This window comes from Amborella trichopoda, chromosome 2 (genome assembly GCF_054954075.1).
Source record: "Amborella trichopoda isolate Santa Cruz 75 chromosome 2, AtrichopodaSantaCruz75HAP2 v2.0, whole genome shotgun sequence".
Classification (NCBI taxonomy): domain Eukaryota; kingdom Viridiplantae; phylum Streptophyta; class Magnoliopsida; order Amborellales; family Amborellaceae; genus Amborella; species Amborella trichopoda.
In genome coordinates, this window is record NC_142337.1 from 67,508,292 (window position 1) to 67,529,384 (window position 21,093).

The window sequence follows — 21,093 nt, forward strand, 5'->3', positions numbered from 1 at the left end:
TACCTAATATAAACCTCACCTTTATTTTATTTTATTATATTTGAGGATTATTGATCAAGTTCCCAAAATTTGAGAACCTAAAAATTGCTTTTGTCTGTAAGACCATTTACCCAGTAGATCATAGATCTTTCAACAAGATAACTCTTAACCGAAGCGAAGCAAAGATGACAACTTCGGCCTTTTGGTTGTTGGGCCAGCAGTGGCTTAGCCCAGCCATCACTACTCCGGAAATGTTCCACTCCATCCAAACTCAAAAAAAGAAAAACCGAATTACAGTTTCCTCTTTTCAAATACACACATGATTTTTCTATCATAAAATAACAAACCCAAGAGAAACAAATACATCTTCAGAATCATCTCAAACCTCCACAGGAGAATCCAAGTTCATGTTATGATCCCAAACATTAATCAAACGCTACCGCCGAATAGGGCAGTCTCGGGACCCATCACTCTAACTGTATAAGTCAGCAAAGCATGCTTTCTATGCAAGGCATAACAACCCTGGTTATGTCAAATTCTAAGGCAAGAATCAAAGTTTCTTTAATTGGCATTCTTATAATGACTGCTTTTTTTGCTTTTCCTTTTTATTTAGAATGACAATCTCTCACTAACTATATGAACAGAAGCTCCACAACATCCTCAACCAATTGGATTGTTTTCCGTGACGCCACTCTCTTATTTCCAGGTTTGTAACAAACCGACCAGTCAGGGATTTTCTCTCTAAGAGGCTCACAAGGCTCTGGTGAAATCAAGTCCGAGTACCCCTGAACATAGGAGCAGTTCCATGGGAGCTCAGAGGTCACATTTAGAGTGACATTGCTTAGGCAAATGTCACTGAAATCATCACCCTCAATCCCCTCAAGAACGCCAGCTCTACTGATATTTTCACCAATGATACCCTTCACAGTGATTCTTTTTATGGAGGGAAGAGCAGTTGGATCAAAACCATCATCCGGATGCTCCCCATATTGACCTGAGAAGCCTATGGCTATTTCCACATTCATCAAGACCAAGTTGGTTATGTACACATCCTCTATGAAACCACCTCTTCCTGGGGATGTCTTGACTCTGATACCATATTTGGAATTGAAAATTTGTAGGTCTTCCACGTGAACTTTTTTTATGCCCCCTGACATCTCGCTTCCTAGTGCTACCGCAGCGGAGCTTTGGGTCTCTCCAATGACTCGGCGTATGGTTATGTCTGAGCATGGATGGGCATACATGATTCCATACTCATCCCATCCGCTTTTGATGGAGATCAAATCATCCCCAGTGTTTATGTAACAGTCCTCAATGCAGACATCAGTGCAAGAGTCTGCATGACATTAGAGAGAGAAAGAAAGTCAAACCCCAGCTGGACCTCATTGGATAGTAACTCTTTCTGCAATTGTGTTTCAGTTCTTCAAGTTGGTCATTTGGAGTAAGAATCTCAACCAAAAATTCAAGTTAGTGCTCTCTCTCTCTCTCTCTCTCTCTCACGGGTCTTTCTTATCATAGTGCAGTTCAATAGAAAGATATAAAACCTGGCTGCCTGCTAAGGGCTTAACACAAATTGAGCGTGGAGAACAGAAGAAAGGGTTCAGACCTTAGAAGGTTGGTCTCATAATACGGATATTGTTTTGTGATAGAGCTATGGTACAGCTAGTTTTACATGGGAATGATATTATAATTAAAGGAAGTGATTTGCACGGGGCCTCTCTCTCTCTCTCTCTGTGTTAAAGTCTCTTACTATGGATAAACCTTTGTCAATGGAATAATAGAACCATAAACATTAGGTGGACATTCTGTTAAAATGTGGAAGAGACTTAAAAAGAGTTCTAGAGCTGCAGACTCACCTGGATCGATTCCATCAGTATTGGGGGAGTCCGGAGGGGCAAGAATTGTAACATTCTGAACATGTACATGGCTGTTCATGTAGCAAAAAACACTTTTAACTCCCCTTTGAATACATAAAATCCCAACTTTGCACTGATTCAAGAAGAAAATAATGAAAAACCCATAACAACAATGATGATGATGATGATGTAGCAGATATGTGGGTAATGGTTGGATGAACAAACCTGCAATATACAGGGTGGATGGCCCAAAATGGGGAGTTCAAGAAGGTCAAATTCGAGATAAGCACTCCTTTTGAGTGCATCATCTCAACAAGATGAGGTCGAGTGTAATCCAGAGTATGATTTCGGAACCAGTCCCACCATATAAATCCTTGCCCATCAATTGTTCCATTCTCACCTGTGAAGAAAACAAACCAGTCCAATTTCAGCCTGAATGGATAGGATATGCTAGCAACTCTCTCTCTCTCTCTCTCTCTCTCTCTCTCTCTCTCCTGAATGAGATTTCACCTGTTATGACAATATCTGTGAGATTGGATCCATAAATGAGACTCCGATGCCTACCACCGGGAAGCTCTCTACCTCGACCATAAGAAGGAAGGGGATCAACAACTGGCCAATTGCCCGAGTCCTGAAGCATAAAGCTTAGTTAGCTTTGAAAACACTAAATAAGGAAACCTGCATATATTTAACACAAGGCAGATGCATTATTTTTTGTTTTTTTTTTTTTTGAGGAGGAATTTTTTGTTTCTTCTTTATCAAAACTGATGCCTTTTTACTTTGAATTGAAAGTGCCTTTGTGCTTTGAATTAAAAGTCCATTACAAATGTAACATGCGTTTATATTTTCAACAGTCTTGAATGATGGAAATTCCTTTTCTGAGGAACCTGAAGAAAGTTCAAATGCAATGATATCCATGTCAAAATATCAGCAAATCACGCTAGTATAAAAAGGTCGTAGGTACCATAATTTTTTTGTTTTTAAATGACCACCTATGACCACCATACAAGCTCCTTTTTTCAGTGAATAACATCAAATTTTTCTGTAGTTAAATCAATATCCACATATAAGTAAACATGATATAAATGGGACAACAGTCACCATAACTGCCATATACTCTGCAAATTTTTAGAGACAACTTGTTCTATTGTCAAATCAGTGTTACAAATTCGTACAAAACAAAATCAAAGGGAGAGAAGTCACCATGACGACCCATGACCACCATATAAGCAGCTGAAATTTCAGTATATTAAAACTTGATCTTACACTCCAATAACCATTACCATACTTACAAATATAAAATAAAAAGGAGTATACAGGACAAGCGGCCATACAATCAGCTCAAATTTTGAGCAGATTAGAGTTCGTTCTTTCCTTTGAGGGTGTGCAAAAGTTATATTAGAGTTAGCTCCCACCTTTTAGCAGCGGAAATATGCAAGAACAAGCAAGAAAAAGTTGTAAACTCACCTTAGATCCAAGAATTACAGCCCCTTCATCCAAGAACAATGTGAGGTGGCTAATGAGATCAAAGCTTCCAGTTAACCACCTTCCTTTGGGCACAAAAAGCTGAGCCCCACCCTTATCAGCAAAGGAATGAAGATAAAAGATGGCATTCTGAAAAGCTTTTGTGTTAAGGGTGACCCCATCTCCCACTGCACCAAATTCAGTTATGGAGACACTATGAGGCCTCAACACAGCAACCCTTGTCTGTTCGAAAGATGAGCAGCTTCCCACAACCCATTGGACCTCACCAATTGATGCAAGTATCACAAGAAATTCCCATAGCTGAAGGAAGGGAAGTCAAATTAGATCCAATATTTTTATTTTTCATTCGGAACCAAAACTGTTTCTTTTCATTTTACTTTTGGGAGATTAAGCTCAGTTTTAGAGCGCACCTACTTCTATTTGAATCAAATAATCATTTATTATATTAGAAGGAACCAACTATTTATAATATCCATTAAGATGCAATAAACACAACCATGGACCTAGGTGACCTACTTAAATCTAGATATTCCTTATTGGTAAATAGAAGGGCTAAGCCTCCATTAATTTTCCTCGAATCTGCATGACCATATGCTGATAAGTTCATGTAGGAATATTTTCTGATGCAATAGTCAAATTTCCCATGATAGAATAAACTAATAATAAGAAGAGCCACTCAGGCTAATGCCTCTCTCTCACAATTTACTTTCAGAAGTTGTGTTCACCTGTTTCATTTAATTACCATAAAATGACCAAATAAAAATTCTTCCAGAACAAGTGTCACAAGATGCACCATAAAAAAAACAATTGTCGCAATATGGTTAATTTACCCTTAGTGGCTACACCAATGCAATATTCTCCATAACTATATTACATCGGCTTCCTTGAAAATGACCTGAATTACTCAAAATTTTCTACATCATCTTACAATTATTAGGAATTAATCTTTGTTATTCTAACCAGAGAACATGCACATGGCCGCTCACTATTCCGAAAATTGGGTTGAGGGTTGATCATCTCTTCAATATCAGATTACAAGTGCATGCAGGTAATCACATTCTAAGGGTTGACTTTTTGACAACTTCATCTCAGAGCATTTCCATAGAAGCCTTGGATCTTTTACACCTAATTACATAATTTCACCCTGAGAGATGATCACTCCAAGAATTTGTGAATTCTTCCCTACTAAGTTTTGTCATCAAGTTGAGGAGCATTAAGGTAATGGGTTCTGGCCCATTGTAGCCGAGGATCTCATCTTTCATTTCTTTAGCAATCTATTATGAACATTGAATTTACATGTATCAGACAATTAGGTTCCAAGATCTCCTAGCAATTTCTATCAAGTTCTTGCCATTCTCACCTCAAACTCTCGACAAGCTCTGGATACCAAGTTTTGATTCATGATCCTTAAAACCAAACCAGCTTTTAAGCCACTCTAGCAACTGTACTTCCCCAACTTGTCAACTAACCAGTATGAGCAGAATGCAGTCAAAAGAAGTGTTATACTAGGGGCTTTTCAGAAATGATCAAGACCCATGAACCAGTAATATTAGGCGACGTTTCGGAACTAATTAAGACTCAGAAACCAGCAATTCAAAGCAGTGAACTCCATGGAGGGTATCAGATCACAATGAGAGATTTTCCTGAGTAGGTCCATTGAAGATCAAGTGAAATCCAAGGAAAGGTATCGTATTAAGTAAAATGATGCTAACATGAAGTATAAGAGATAAAAACACAGAGTGACATTGAAACACATTCCAGTGGAAGAGTTCCCTGAGGAGATCATGACTAGTAAAATAGTATAATTCAAGAGATTACATCCTATAACAGTTACCTGTTGTCTAACTCTCAGGGAAGCCTCAGAACAGAAAATCACAACTCAACACACACACACACACGTATATATATATATATATAGAAAGAGAGAGAGAGAGAGAGAGAAACCATCTTTGAAACAGTCCATAGAGCTTCCAAGTTCCAACTCAAGACAAGAAGGTCAACCCAAAAAATTAAAACAAAAAACGGATCAAAAGACACTTAGTAAACAAGAAAATTAACAGTGATAACCTGATACTTACATTTACAGATCTCCTCATATGAATGATGCTGGATCTTCCTCTCTGATCCTGCACCCCCCACAAATCTATGTGACACAAACTCTGCAACTTGCTTTAAAAACTATTTCTCGTCATAGAATATATTTGCAAGAGAAGGTCATAGAAAAAAACTCCGTTTTGATAGATGATCATCAAAACTACAAGTGATTAGACTGGTTTGAGGGCCACCTAAGAGACAATCATGATGCCTTTGAAAGTGACCGTTTGTAACCCTAAATTGAGGACCGTTGCCTCCAGAAAGCTCAGCTTTCCAGTGCCAAAACACTGGCAAAAAGCTTGAATGATGAAAGCAAAAAAACAGAGGCCATAGAAAATAAAACAGAGCTTTTTGGGGGCTCTAATGGAGAAAGAAAGAACTGGGTTCTTGGATGCAGAAGACGAAGGGACTTTGAAGGTGAAATGGGTTTCAACTTTCAAGGCAATGGAGAAAAGGTGGGTTTTTTGTATTTTTCCGAAATTTTTTGTTGGGTCTGTCTCGTTTTCGGGAGAGAGTTGCAGAGGAAGGTTTAAGTTGGGTTTATGAAATTGTGGTTTCCTTTGTGGGCTTTTTGGTAGGGTTTATCTGTTGCATGGCATCTTGCAAGAATCATCAGAGGAGTTGTTAAATCCGTCCATGGAGCTCCAATTCTCACTTGAAAAGACCCCACAATCAAAATATAAAATAAAAAAAAATAAAAAAACCAGAAAAATAGTATAATTAACCAAGGTGAATAAAAAAAATTAAAATTGTTCTTTATCAAAATGCATTTAACTTTCCAACAATTTAACAATTCACCATTTTTCAAAGTCATGCCTACTTTGATGGGTATTTTTTAAACCAAATAAATATTAAATAATTGATCTCTAAATTCGATAAATTTCCCTAAAAAATGGTCAGGTGAATAAAACGAAAAAAAAAATGATTTTTATAATAAATGGCAAAATTTCCTTTCCCCAAGATGACTAAAATACCCTTCACCCAAGCTAGATATTACAAAAGGGCTCTCCTAGCCGCTCTATAAAAAATATAGATATTTTATGTTTATCCCCTTATTATTCCAAAACAATCTTGAACTGCGCTGTACCTTCAAAGCAATTTCTTGTTTTCTCTGTATTTTTTCAATATTTTCTGATTTATTCAGATTTGGACAGAGATTGGGTTTGTTGTTTTTATGTTATTTATAAAGGGAAAAACATTACCATTTAAATAAATTGGAAAAAAAATATTAAACACTATTTATGGGTAAAGACAAGGAAGGCTATGGAAAAGAAGGGAAAAAGGAGCGAGAAGAAAGAGGACATGGGTATGTACTGTGTTTCCCGTGACAGAGGTTCAGTGAGGATCCAATGCTCTAAAACTATAAAAGAGGAGACTGGGCACAATGCCAAAAATACCCAAATCAATTACAATTGACCAAAACATCCCGTAAATGTGCATGGTTTTGTTATTTTTCTCAAAACAGGAAAGTCAAATCAAAATATAAAATAAAAGAAAATGGTTTGATAGGGCTGCAGCTCTATCAAAGTAAATAAAGCATCACTTCATAACTCATAAAAAATAGCAATTCAAAGATTAGAGAAGTTTTACGTCAATCATCTTGTTTGAAAATTAAAGTTGCGTAGAAAAAAATTAAATTAAATTCTAAAAATAATATATATTGTAACAAATTATCTAGATCGTCTATTTCACTCTAAAATTAAGTGTTCATAGATCCACAAGAACTGTATAGCTTGAAATGGGTGGATGACCGGTTTGCCATTTGCATGAAGTTTATGAGAAGTCATGTGCAATCAATTGTGTTGGTATGAGCGTGTGGAAACTTGTGTGTGTGTTTCTATGGATATGTGAGAGAAGGAGAGGAAAATGAGAAACATGCATGTGATAAAGTTTCACAGCACATAAAATGTATAATGTACTGCTACTAAACGTCAGCTGCTAACCACTCAAGCCGAAGCTCGATTCTTTGTGAGTGGTCCAATTTAACACTCGAACAACATGGTTTTCGTGTGTCTACTCATGCACGACGGCATGAGAGAAGTTCAAATTAACCTTCAAGAGAGAGAGAGAGAGAGAGGAGAATGGAGACAATTATCAATGCTTTCTCCTTTCATCTGTAATTTTTTCCTTACAAGAGGGAGAGAGGAGGAAAGACATGAATGCACATGGGTTTCGGAGAAAGAGAGATAGGATTAAAGGCCTATTATACTATTTATCTTTCATCTAGGGTTTTTCTAGAGAGAGAGAGAGAGGAATGTGTTTTTAAGCATAATATTAATAAGTGTTGTTGAGTCTTTAATTTGGGTACTGTTGATTCTTTTTTTTTGACAAGAATGGGTAGCGTTCATTCTTTACTTTTCATACGTGGTATTATTCTGTGCCTTTAGTTGGTAATTAATCTGTTTTCTTTTGAACCATGGAATACTTTTCTTTTCAACTTTGGGATCCCTGGACTGACCAGTAGGTGCGTAATTTGACCTATATGAATCTTCCAATCTATGAATAAAATATCATAAGGACAATAAACCCACTTAATTTTAAAAAAAAATATGGGGTGCTCCCCAAGGAGATATTTATATGTTTTACTGTGATCATATTTACAAATGATAATAGAACAATGTTTTTCTAATAAATTGTAAAAATATGTTATTTTGATATTTTTTAGAATCTCAAAATTGACACACACAGTGCGGTTTCAATAAGGTTGCAACCTTAAACAATCCAATTAAGGCACACCTCCAAATTTTATTATAACATGTAATTTTGGTGTAAAAAATTCTTAAGATTATCTAAAAATGTATTTTCATATGTAATTATAAAATTTTAAACTCAAAAAAGGGTTAAAATCATGTTGATCTATAAACATGTGAAAATCTTGAAAATTGACGATTTTAGATAATATGTTGCAAGATGCACTACTTTTGGGACTCAAAAACTTCTTTTTTTTTTTTTTTAATATTCATACGTCTCGAAGTCGAGATGATCAATTAGAGGGCTTTTCAACACTAAAACAACGTTTTCGATAGATTTTTTAGGTGCATATGTAATTCTACATTTTAAGGTTGCAACCTTATATAAACTTTTCCCTATAGAAACCACACCATATGTATATATATCCCACAAATAATATTCCAACAATAATAATTGTCACTAGGGTGTTTATTACCATCTTATTCCATAAAATAGTAAGAAAAATCAACTAGGAAAAATCCAAATTACCACCAAATTACTACTAAGGTCATTTTGGATAAAACAATTTGGACACCTCTAAGTGAGGAAGAATAGTGCACTTGTAAACCATATCAAATTCATTCAATAACCAAAGGGAACCATTACAAATATCTTTAAATATATATAATTTTATGTGTTTGGAGACTCACAGTCATTTGATAATGATTGGATAGTTGGATATTCTTAGCACATTTGAATTATATGTGTGAATTAAGAGATATGCAAAAAATTTGCCCTTAAATGAAGTTCCTTTTTTTTTTTTTTTTTTCAGTAGTTCAGCTAATTAAACTTTAGATTAAGTGCTGCTAAAAGTCAGGTAAGCAGTTGAGCCCAAATATTAGTTCCTAAATGAGGGCAGGGCATTTTCGCCATTTAGAAATAACGATACAAAGGAGGCCAAATACAGTAGGAGGATATTTTTGCTATTTATTTTTGGTTAAATGGGTAAAGTCAGCCCCTATAAAGGCAAAGGCAAAGGCAAGTAAAAGAGGAGGTGGGACAAGGAGACAGTTTGTCAAGTCTCCATAAGTTGACCTTTTTACGTCCTCACATAAAATGGGTCCACAGAAGAAACAAATCTGTAAAATAAATACCCCCAACAAACTTTGTAGTGATATGTAAAAGTAGATTCATTAACAAACCAACTGCAAAAACTCCCAAACAGTGCCTATGACTAGGTATCACATGAAAAGGGCGAAAGTAAAGTGTCATCTTTCACAAAATACTAACAACTATTGAACTCATATATTCTCTCTCCCTCTCTCTCTCTAAAAACTCTCTAACCTAAACTAACTCTCCCTCTCTAAGATTTTTTTAAACCCAAACTAACTCTATATCTTTCTATAACTCTCTCCTCTCCCTTCCAGCTCACATCTCTTAGTTGTGCTTGCGTGTATGAGTGTGTGCATTTTTTTTTTGTCGTCTTACATTTTGTACATCAACCGACAAATTTTTATCTGTGAAAAAGTATGTAAAAGATATAATTTATTTTCAGTATAAAGAGGTCACAATCACTCTTATCAAATTAGGTGATTGTAAGTACATCATTGACTAGACTCAAAATTTAAAATAAAAATTTTCAAATTTCATAGCATATACTTTAAACCATCCAGTGTGATATCTAATGGTTAAGATTGATTGTGACCTCTTTGTAACAATAGTAAATAGTCACATAATATACAATCCCACTATCTGTATCTTTAAGGGAAAAGAAATAAGAGCGTGTGTTTCGATTTTTCATATTTTTCCTATGAAAATTCTATCTCTAAATTACTAGAGTTTCAATCAAATCTAGTTTTTTTTTTGGTTATCCCTCTAATTTCTTCTAAACCCTATCAAAATAGAAATCCCTAGCAAAAGAAGGACATTTTATCAATTATTAAAACAATAATAATTGTCTCAACAAAATAGTTACTAATATTGGGAAAGTATAAAAAAGCAAAATGATTTAAGAAAAATTAAGCATGAGAGTGAGAATTCTAGAAATTGACCAACTATGGTTAATGCTTGTAAATTTGTTATAAAATACATTTACTTACTAATTAAATAAAAGATGCAGTTTTTATAAAGCTTAAGAAAACCAAAGTAAAGGAATTCTCGTCTAAAAAGCACTTAAGACATTGAAAATCTCCATGATGGTTATAAAATCAATTTCTAATACTAAAAATGAAATTTAAAGCTAAAGAAAGATCATTGATTTTACGGATCTGTGAATACTTATTTTAAGGGTGAAATGGACGGTCTAGATAATATGTTGTAATACTATTTTTAAAGTTTTGAAATTCTAATGTTTTTCCACAACCATAATGGTCAAGGCCGAGGTGATCGATTTGCAGGATTTGAGGCTTTACTTATTTTAATAGAGGTATGAAAATATTTTCTTCAAATAAAAAAAAATTAAAAGTAGATATCTCGAATAATGCATTTCATGTAAACTACATCATTGTTGTAATGCACACCCCGTAAACTGTCTTAATTAAAAAGCAAAACCCAAAAAAAAGAAAATGATTGGTTCCTTTATATGTCACTAAAGTAAGCCCCACAGTGTTCTTTATTTTCCAAACCATATTATATACATATAAAATCATATTAAATTAGGGACTGGTTACTTGATGTTTTTTTTCTCCCGCGTGTCAAATGGATCCAATGCTAAGTCTTAATACAAAATTTAAAACTCAATAATTAATACTATTACATATTAAAATCTTTAAAATGGCAGATCCAAATCAAACCTATCAAATAAGTTTATAGCACAATACTTTTTAAAGCATTGTCCTATTCTCTCTCATGTAAGAATGGTAGTACAATTTCACATGTAGCTCATATCCCAAGGTAAGTTAATTTAGTCTACCTTTTTTTTTTTAACATTAAATCACATTAGCCTACATAAAGACGTCCTAGGTACATTTAGTTCTATTGTCCTTGGAATTTGAGCAATTATTTCTCTTTATTCGAGGATCAAGGATTCAAAGAGAGAAAAAAAGGCAAAAAAGAAACTGCTGAGGTAGTACTTGGATTTTGTGAGGCAAAGGCAATCCAGAGTGGGGTTTTATTAATGGGGAAGATATCGAAAATATTAGTAAATGGTCAAACCAACAAATGGGAAAATGTGTCACCCTTAATACTGTAGAAGTAACGTGCACTTAAAAGAAAAACATATGGAAAAAGGTTGTTTTTAAATTGAAAAATCTTTTAATTGATCAACCCCGAGATGTATAGATACAAATACATAGCTTAAAAATGCACCTTACTTTGACAATATATGGTGGGGCGCCTTATGCATATAAGGCTAAAAGTATCGAGTCAAATTATCTGTTTCACACTAAGATCATTACCTAAAAATTTTCTTTTTACTCAAGAACATCTTTTTAAAATAGTTTAAAATTTGAAATTGTTTAAGCAAATTCCTCCACTCAAGTAGTCCAAGCTAAATGATGATAACTCCTTTTGAGGAGATACATACGTGAGATTGAAACATACAAAGTAACCATTCTAAGACTCAGTTTTATGAGTCCCCCGACTCATAATATTCCCGTGCAGGCTCCCTCTAAAATCAGAATTTTTTATAGATCTTGGAGCATGACAAAGAGAGAACCCATGGGAGATGCAGTGCAAGCAAAACACTCAAAAAGTAATCCAAATGTCACTAACTTCATTATAATGGGGCATCATGTTTGGAACCACCCACCCCATGTCCAGCTATATGGGCATAAGGGTGTTTTACATGATGGCAAATTATGAGAAAGAGAGAGAGAGAGAGGGAGATTTGCATACCCTGAATGGATGCTTCTGATTGCTTAATCTATAGCATATAGTAAAGCTGATTTTGAACCATTTGACCCTGTTATGGCAAAGCAAATGGCAATGGAGTGGGATAATTACTTGGACAACTTGTTGGGATCTCTTCTACCATACTTATGCATCATTAGTTTACAAGCCTGAATAATAAAAAGCAAATGTTCCATGAGATAACTACAATTGTTCAAGAAAAAATTGGCAAATTTGTGTTTCCTCAATTGATTTCTAACCAGGAGAAAGTATTCAAATTTTGATACCCAAGTTATTTTCGTAACTTTTTCGCACCGGTGAAGTATGAAATAAGACCATTTACTTTTAAAATGCAAAGTTCCAATCACTCTTCTGTACCCTATGAAATCAAGCAGTTGGCCATTGCAGCACCTGAAGTTTAAGAACATTCAACTCAAAATCTGAGCAAGAGAAATAATACACCCATCCCCTCTAGTTTACACCAAATTATAATACACCCATCCCCTATATTTTACACCAAATTATTGGAGTTCTGGGCCCTTCAATGGAGGGAGACTCTGCAAATGTCGTAAAACTTAATCAAATCAGCCTCCAAACTACCACACCAATATAGGATGCAGCATGCAGCACTTAAATTCTGGACCTTCCAAACAGCTCAGAAGTGTCAAGCCTTTACTTTGCTGGCGATCCCTTACCATTGACAATTTACAAAAGGGAAATGCAAACACTGAGACTATTTTCTTTACAAACGTGGGGCATGCTGAATGTAACAGGGTATGGATAAATCTATCGTGCAAGTGCGAATAAGAGATTGTTAATCATTTATTCCTCCTCCATTGCCCTTTCTCCAATGAGACATAAGTATCAAACCCAAAACTATTCTAGCTCCGCGCCTTATACTGTGGACATTTGAAAGCATGATTTTCTAGGGCCTGTTTGGATCAATGGATATAGAGTTTTTGGAGTCACTTTTTCTGAAAAAGGCCGAGCAATTGTGTTTGCTTCATTTAGAATTGACATTTGTGTTGGAATGGAGATTTCCATAGGATTCTTGAATAGTAGTGGGCCTTTTTAGCACCTGAAAATCTATAATGGGGAAACATATTACAAGCAAATATGAAATTTATCATGTTTGGGTACACTTCAATTTAAAAAAATAAAAATAAATTACATAAGATTTCCACAAAATACGTGAAATCTATTACGCGCAGGATGGCTGTGAAATCTATTATACGCTTAATGAGTTATATATATGTATATTATTTTATTTTTACGATCTCTACTTTTCAATGCAATGTAACATCACACAGTTTTAAAACAACCACATTGGGGTAGCATAGGTCGCAAGCTCTCAACATTTTTTTTTAATATCTCTATAGTCAATTTAATGTAAATTCACATACACCTTTAAAATGAGCATATTGATTCTTACCATGTCCACAAATTATATTCTTGCATAATATTATCATAGCTGTCATATTATCGTACCTATCCAGAACTACCCATATTTCATTCATGGAAGTGCTATTCCTTACGAATATTTCTTTAGACTTTTATTATTTTATAATATATTTTAACAATTAAAAATTATACACATCATGTAGTCATTTGTTGCATAGTTCTCTATTAAAATGATATAATAATGCATACATACCTAATCTCACATTCATATTAATTTTTACCATGTCCACATATTATATTATTGCATAATATTACCATAAGAACTACTCAATATTTCATTCATGGAAGTGCTATTTTCTTTGAATAATCCTTCACTCTTCTATTATTTTATAATATCTTTTAACGATTGAAACTTAGACACATTGTGTAGTCATTTTTTGCATGTTTTTCTATTAAAATAATATAATAATGTCATACATACCTGATCGCCCATTGTAAAAACACGTATTGTAAAAACACGTGATCATTCCACGATAACAGTGAATTCTCAGGTTATATAAATGTGTTTATTTACATGAATGTCCATGCTATTTATATGTACCATCTATTGTATATTTTATATCTAATCCAACTATTCATTCTTAAGATGGGGCACACCTCTACATCTATCTTAATGTTTCATACCTTTGGCGCCGCAAAGGTTCTTCGTCCCTCAAAACCCAACTCAACTCAAGACTACTACTCGTTTAAGACTGGAAAATGTTTATATAGAGCACACCCTCTAAACAATCAAATTAGAGTGAATCTCAAAAATTTCACTAAATGACATTTAGATGTTCAAATATCCTCAAATCGATATCTTGACATCAAATTGCATAGACATGAAAAAAAAATAAAGGAAAAATATTTTTATACCCCTATTTTTAAGTTTTATATCTTCAAAACATATACTGGGTTATCAAAATTCTAAGTTTTATATCTTTTTAACTCCTTAAGCTCACTTTATCCCTTTTAAATCTATTTTTTTACCTCAAACAAATATAAAAAAAAGCACATCCTTTCTAAATATCATTATTTAATCTCTTTTTAACTATTTTTCCACTTTCTCTCCCTCATGTCTCTCACTTTCTCTCCCCCATTAAAGAGACAAAGAGGGTGAATATTAGAGAGAGAATTTCGGGCTCTCCCGTGTCTCTCACTTTCTTTCAACCGTTAGAGAGACAAAGAGGGTGAAGGTTAGGGAGAAAAATTTGGAGGGAATATATCACGTAAAGAGATGAAGGATTTAGAATGAGCATTTTTTTTTATATTTATTGGGGCTAAAAAAATAATTGAAAGTAGGTAAAGTTAGTCAAGAGGTTAGGAGATATATTTTAAATTTTTGGGTCTATTGAGATATGAAAACAAAAAATAGGTTACGATGATATTTTTCCAAAAATAAATTTCAAGTTTTGAAAATAATTTATCTTGTGATGCATTTATGGAACTTTAATTTTCAAGATTTTTAAATTTTGTAGATCTGTCTGATCTACACTATTTTTGAAGCTTTAAATTTTATAATTAAATATGAAACATAGGCTATCACAAAGATTTTCAAAATTAAAACCATATTTCTGGATACTGTTTGAAGGTGCGCTTTACTTTGATTGTTAAGGGCCTCGGCCCTATACAAACCGCACCCTTTTAAAAAGCGAGAGAAAGAGGCGCGAACATCCTACATGCTATTTATTTAGAATCCACATGTTTTTTGCTGGACGTTATACATATATGGAATTTTAGATTGAAAAGTTTCATCTCATCTGTATAATTTCAGATCTTCAACTTGAAAATATTTGTATAGAGAGAGAGCATATATCAGAGGTTTCAGTTGAAAGAGAGAGCATATATCAGAGGTTTAAGTTGAAGACAATGGCGAAGAAGAAGAAGAAGTCCACTAAAGCAAGCTCCAAGCCTGCCAAGCAGTAAGCAATACACGACCGTCACTTTTCTTCTCTTTTTCTCTATGGTATTAATTCTTAATTAGGTTTCAAAATACAAGACCTTCAATTTTCTTCCCTTTTTCTCTATGGTATTAATTCTTAATGAGGTTTCAAGATAGAGGGCTTCGGGATGGTGTAGGTTTGGGGTTTCTGGTTTAGGACCTCGTTTCAGAACTCAGGGTTAGGTTTAAATATTAAGGTTTGAATTGGTATAGGGTTCAGGGATTATTGTGTAAGTTTGTTTCTAGTAATTTGTGGCTACGATTGTAAATTACGGCTTAAGGTTTATAAACAAGGGTTTATGGTTCATTATTTATCTCTATTCCTCTTAGTGGTTTAGGTGAATTTTGTTTTTTCTTGGATATGTATGTATTGATTTGATTTCTTTCTTTATTTAAAAAAGAATGAATTATTTTTGGTATTACAGGGGATTGTGTTTTAGTTTCTTGACTGATTGCTATTATAAGCTTCATTTTTTTCCTTCTTCATTTCGTGTAGAGTTAGTTATGCATAGTTATTTTCTTTCAGAAACACTGAAAATCTAGTAAGGCATACTTCATTTTATCTGGAAATTAAATCAAGCATTCTTTTTGTTGTTAATTATAAGTTCTCTAGTTTCTTAGTGATTATCTGATCAGCTGCTGTTATCCTTCCATTTCTGACTTCTCCAATCTTACTTGCTTTGGGAAAGTTTTGCGTCCTTCGAAGTGTAGCAGTATTAATGTCTTTGTGTTCTTCGAAATTGCAGTCTTATATGAGTTATACTTTAATGTTTAGCATTCAGCGCTTACTCACTTAGGAGCAATTATCGTAATTGTTCCTGGATTTTTTATCCAATGGTATGAGAGACGGGCCACTTTGATGTTTATAGCTCACGAGAACAAAATGAATGTATCTGTATTGTAGTGGTCGATGCTTCTCTTGCTGTTGACTTGCTATTATTAAATGCGAATTTTATCAGATTATCCATGAGAGAGGAACAATTTAACATCTTACTCATAACTTCTGATTATATTTCAAAATACCCATAAAAAACACATGATCTTGGGCTGGGAGTTGGAATAGTTGCAAATGGGTACGCTGTTAAATAGTTCATCCATTATGGGTATTTTGATAAATCTCCCTTTTCAAATTTAGAATTGGAGTTCTTTAGAAAACCCGGGTAGTTTTAATGTAGGAAAGGAAAGAAGAGCTTAAGGAACTATGGAAAATAAAAGGGTTTTAAGCACTATCTACATTATAGAATTATAATATTGTTTGGTACCTTATGAATTTCCGTAACTGCATGCTACATAGAGTATATACTAATGGAATAATGGATTCAGCTTCGATGTTCACATCTCTGTGGACATGCTAAAAGGTGAATTGCATAGAGCTTATTAGTTCTCCAGCCGTTTCTTCCTATGCATCTATAACATCATCATCATCTGAGCCTTATCCCAACTACTTGGGTCAGGTTTTGCGACTACAACATCAAGTTAAATATTACATCCTAAAACTAAGTGCAATAATGGGTCATGTCCCCATTGAAGGTGTGGAGCCCTAAAGTACGCCCGAGTTTGTTTCCTATGTTGCAGCTGGTTGATAGCTTTGGGCATGATGCAATATGAAACAGGCGATAGAACGCTGACTCATGTCTAGTCTATTGAACTACTAAGGTAAATTGTATGACTCAAAGCTAAATAAGGTATTTGTAGAGTATACATCTAGAAATAATTATATGTAGATACTATTTATTCAAAAGAAAAATCATCATCCTTAGAGCCTTTTCCTAACTATTTGGGGTCAGCTATTAAAAAAAGTAAAAATAAAAAATAAATTGCATAGATACTATATTTATATTATGTAGGTTGTTTCATGTAAATATTTTGATATTTATAATAAATATCGGGACGAGAACCCAAAAGAAAATTTTTTTTTTTGGGGGGGCGTAGGTAATGGGATATGAACCCTGGATGTAGGGTCGCAATCATCAATACCTAACCAATCAAGACAATGTCAATTCCCTAAATGAATAATAAAAAAATGAAAAGCCCTAAGAAAGTAATAATGTTTTTTAAAGATTCAGGAGACTCCAAAACAACAATTCCATCCAAAACCCTGCATTTTACTTCCTCGGGAAACTAGATAAGCCCCTTGTATGGTTGTACCACTTCCTTGACATATCTTTTGGCAATAAAATCTTTCTAAGAAACAATATTCCGCCCATCCATGTTATCTGAAGGAGCTCAACCATTCACCTCCATGCCCTTGAACTGCATTGTTTTTGGCGGCATTTTGTTATCCGAAATGGCTTTGGACTTTGAACATCAACTATCTAAGATTGTGTCCCGGAAAGTTTTTATATCATGATGGTTTTTCATATTTCTAGTAGTCCATATTTTTTCTTTGTCATTCAAAAGAACAAATAAAATCACCATAAAAAAAAGGTGGGATATGAAATAAAAATGAAACCTATGACAATATTTTATGACGATCTTCGTTACTTGAAATTGATTAATTGGTTTTGTCACTGTTTAACTTGTGCTTTCCTTTTCTCTTATCTGGTTCAAGGGATGTTCTTCAGGACCAATTCCACCAGCCAGGGACGTATAACTTTCAAGGAAAACCTCTGAAGGATTTGCTTACGAGACTCAAAAGGTGAGTGAGAAAAATAAGTTTTCTTATTCTCCAGTCCCTTCCACGTGCTCTCATCCATGTGCTTTAAGTGGTTAAGCACCTGTTCTCGGGATATTATAAGGGTTTTGCTGTTGCCTTCTACTTTTTTGTGTGAATTTGAGTTTGCTATATGAAACTTGTGACACGAAATTTGAAGGATGAGAAGTTTTTAGAAGGATGAATGTTCTTTATTGCACCTTTTCCCTTTTATTTTGAGTCATGAATAGAATCTTCAAAGTTAATTTTTCAGTTTAGATGGGTTTCTCAATCTTTTACCTCACTATTGACTGAGTTTGAATTTTTTGTGCATATTTTTTTTTTGTTCCAGTATTCATTTCAAAAAGTCTACTGTTTTATGTCTAATCTTCTCTATATGGCAGAGGAATAGAATCTGCTAAGCTTACAAAGGGAACATTACCTGACAAATTATGGATGAAAGTGAGTATTTTTTTGAGTTTTTGGGTTTCCAAGTAAATTCGTTGCTTGTGTGCATCTCAACAGGTATCATAGAGGGAAAATGTGATGCATGTAAGTGAGGCATTTGCCCAAGCCTCAAGTGTTAATTTTTTGCACATCAGTTGTTAAACTGTGGCATGTGAAACATTGTTGGAAATGTGCAGTCTATAACACCATCATAAATTTATGGCACCTTTCCTCCTATAGTCATGGGCAATGTTCTAAAACTCAATGAGGTAACTTGGGACTTAGTTGATTTGAATTGGACTTAGTTGATTTGAGTTGTCTTGAAAACCCTAGAAGTCTTGTAATTTATCGCTGCGCTTGCCTGAATCTACTCATTATATCCTATTTTTTAATATACTTGGATGAGTTTTATTGTGACTCAGTTGAGTCGATTCTAGGATTCGGCAAAGTCCCATTCCAAGTCCTAGTTTAAAATTATAGATCATGTTATTTGAGAGGTGACTCTGATCCATGTGTGTTAGTATGATTGATAATATTAGATGATATGATTTAGATTTAGGATATAGAGGATGCTTGTCCCTTCATTGAATTGACTTCTTGTTTTGATAATTAGTTGGATTTTGGGTTGTCTTTTGAATGATCAAAATATGGCTATGATGTGTTTTAGGAACAATTTGCTATTGGTGTGAATGATGTTACACGTACCTTGGAGAGAATGCCCAGAGCTAATGCTGAGAGAAGCACCCTGGAATCTTCCATCGCCTCCAATGATCAGAAAGCACCTGCTATCCAGCTTCAGGTTAGCTGCCATCTTTACTTCAGTTTAGTTTCACTCATGAAATCCACAAGGAACATGGTTGTGCCAATCAGATTAATGATTTTCAGTTTGTTCCCTTTTATTGCCTGGTAGGTTTGATACTCAAGTGTTGTATCTTCATCATGTCAGCCTCTGACAAGGCTTTCTTTGTAATCCATTATGAAAGGACTGCACTTGTTTCTTTCCCCTTTCTTTGATTGAATTTTTAGTAAAAAAGGGTTGTTTCCCAAAAGTTAATCTTTTTGACATTCAAAATTCAATGGTTTCATGCAAGTCTTATCAGATTTGTTTCACTTTGGCTGAAGTATTTGGGTTTTACATCCAAACCACCACGATGCTAAACAATTCTTGGTATATTTCAATATATCGGTATTAATTTCTAAAAGGAAAAGTTTATATAGAGCCGAGGCTCTAAACAATCAAATTAGAGCCTACCTAAAAAATTTCACTAGAAGAGGTTGTTTTGATACCCAAATATTCTCAAATTGATCATCCTGACATCAAGATGCATGGACATGAGAAAAAAATGGATTTCAAGTTTTGGAAATAATGTATTTTGTAATGCATTTTTTGGTGTCAATTTTCAAGTTTTCATAGATCTATCGATCTACACTATTTTTGAAGCTTTAAAATTTATAAATAAAGATGAAAATATATTTTAAGGCTGTCACAAAGATTTCCAGTATTGAAACCACATTTCTCGACACTATTTGAAGGTAGGCTCTAATATGATTGTTTAGAGCCTAGGCTCTATACAAACCGCACCCATTTCTAAAAGGAAAAAGTTCATATAAGGATGCAACCTTAAAATGTAGAATTAACGTGCACCTCAAAATTCCTTCAGAAAGGGTTGTTTTGACATCTAATTGATCATCTTGACATCAAAATGTACGGATATGAAAAAAATTATAGATTTCGAGTTTAAAAACAGTGCATCTTGCAACAAATTATCTGGACTGTCCATTTTCAAGATTTTCATGTGTTTATAGATCTACTTGATTTGAATCATTTTGGAGTTTATTTTAAAGTTATGCTAAGAAGTTTTGGCACCAAAATTAAATCTTATAATAAAATTTAGAGGTGCACCTTAATTTGATTGTTTAAGATTGCAACCTTATGCAAACCACACATATGCTGCTGAAAGGTCAAAATTTGGTGACATACATTTACAATATTTAAATTTTGTCGAATTACCTGTCTTATTCAGAACTTGGATGATATACCTTGTACATTAACTTATTTTAAAATTGCCTTCTAGTACAGTACATATGTTTTTGAAAGTTTCTTACTTTATGAAGTGCACCCTGATACTTCCAGTAATCGGCCTAAGTGCTCAAGTACTTCCCTTTTTAAGACAAAGAACCTTCTAAAGCAAACTTGATAACATTGGTTTTGCATAAATTGTAGGCTGTTCTGGTAGCATGGGATTGCAACCCACGGTGGCTGACTGCACACTTTCCGAAGTTGGCTTCCAGCCGGGGGGTTCCTCTTTTATTTGTGAGAGATCGAAAGGCCGGCTCTTTGCAACTAGGCAAGCTAGTCAACCTGAAAACAGCAGTAGCCATTGGAGTAAAGGTTTTCTTTCCACTCCTTTGTCATTAATTGCTTTATTATTATTGTTGATGTTGACTTTGTCATGCATTGTCATTGTCTAGGTGCGAGGAACTGGGATAAATATGGTTATCACAGAAATTATAGATTCAATGGCTGTAGAATTAGGGCCTACAAAAGATTTATGTGAGAATTTGATTGCTGTAGCTTGAAATTGTCATGGATGAAAAGAACATGAGAAACAAGAAAATTTTGGACAAACAGGTTAAATTCAGCACAAAAGAATTTTGCTATTACAAAAGGAAAGAAAGTGTACATAAATGGTAAAGGCCCAAATATGGGATGAATCTCT

At 34.2% G+C, this 21,093-nt stretch overlaps 2 protein-coding genes across 5 annotated transcripts; one reads left to right on the top strand and one right to left on the bottom strand.

Moving 5' to 3' along the window:
- Nucleotides 1-283: 283 nt before the first annotated feature.
- Nucleotides 284-5,592, bottom strand: LOC18430136 (Pectin lyase-like superfamily protein). The gene is made up of 6 exons (XM_006840298.4): nucleotides 5,399-5,592; nucleotides 3,303-3,620; nucleotides 2,346-2,466; nucleotides 2,061-2,235; nucleotides 1,836-1,906; nucleotides 284-1,315 (listed from the first exon to the last, which is right to left on the bottom strand). The coding sequence occupies exons 1-6, from the start codon at nucleotides 5,414-5,416 to the stop codon at nucleotides 612-614; spliced, it is 1,407 nt and encodes a 468-aa protein (XP_006840361.1). The 5' UTR covers nucleotides 5,417-5,592; the 3' UTR covers nucleotides 284-611.
- A 9,437-nt stretch (nucleotides 5,593-15,029) lies between these two features.
- Nucleotides 15,030-21,042, top strand: LOC18430135 (Ribosomal protein L7Ae/L30e/S12e/Gadd45 family protein). Of its 4 annotated transcripts, XM_088859668.1 has the most exons (7): nucleotides 15,058-15,274; nucleotides 16,749-16,950; nucleotides 17,846-17,932; nucleotides 18,331-18,388; nucleotides 19,041-19,172; nucleotides 20,598-20,765; nucleotides 20,846-21,042. In XM_088859668.1, exons 4-7 carry the CDS (start codon nucleotides 18,383-18,385, stop codon nucleotides 20,951-20,953), a joined length of 414 nt encoding a protein of 137 aa, XP_088715794.1. In that variant the 5' UTR covers nucleotides 15,058-15,274; nucleotides 16,749-16,950; nucleotides 17,846-17,932; nucleotides 18,331-18,382; the 3' UTR covers nucleotides 20,954-21,042. The 4 variants fall into 4 exon arrangements, with proteins under 4 accessions (XP_006840360.1, XP_088715795.1, XP_088715794.1 ...); XM_006840297.4 differs by lacking the exon at nucleotides 16,749-16,950 and having other exon boundaries at nucleotides 15,030-15,274; XM_088859670.1 differs by lacking the exon at nucleotides 18,331-18,388 and having other exon boundaries at nucleotides 15,061-15,274.
- The last annotated feature ends 51 nt before the right edge of the window (nucleotides 21,043-21,093 follow it).

Bases quoted from the DNA above. Each gene is read 5' to 3' on its own strand.
- LOC18430136 (XM_006840298.4), bottom strand. The intron at 1,907-2,060 runs GTTTGTTCATCC...CTACATGAACAG, and splicing joins ATCCACCCTGTATATTGCAG to CCATGTACATGTTCAGAATG. The intron at 1,316-1,835 runs GTGAGTCTGCAG...AATGTCATGCAG, and splicing joins TACTGATGGAATCGATCCAG to ACTCTTGCACTGATGTCTGC.
- LOC18430135 (XM_006840297.4), top strand. From the start codon at position 15,222: ATGGCGAAGAAGAAGAAGAAGTCCACTAAAGCAAGCTCCAAGCCTGCC. The intron at 17,933-18,330 runs GTGAGTGAGAAA...TCTATATGGCAG, and splicing joins TTGCTTACGAGACTCAAAAG to AGGAATAGAATCTGCTAAGC. The intron at 18,389-19,040 runs GTGAGTATTTTT...GATGTGTTTTAG, and splicing joins CTGACAAATTATGGATGAAA to GAACAATTTGCTATTGGTGT.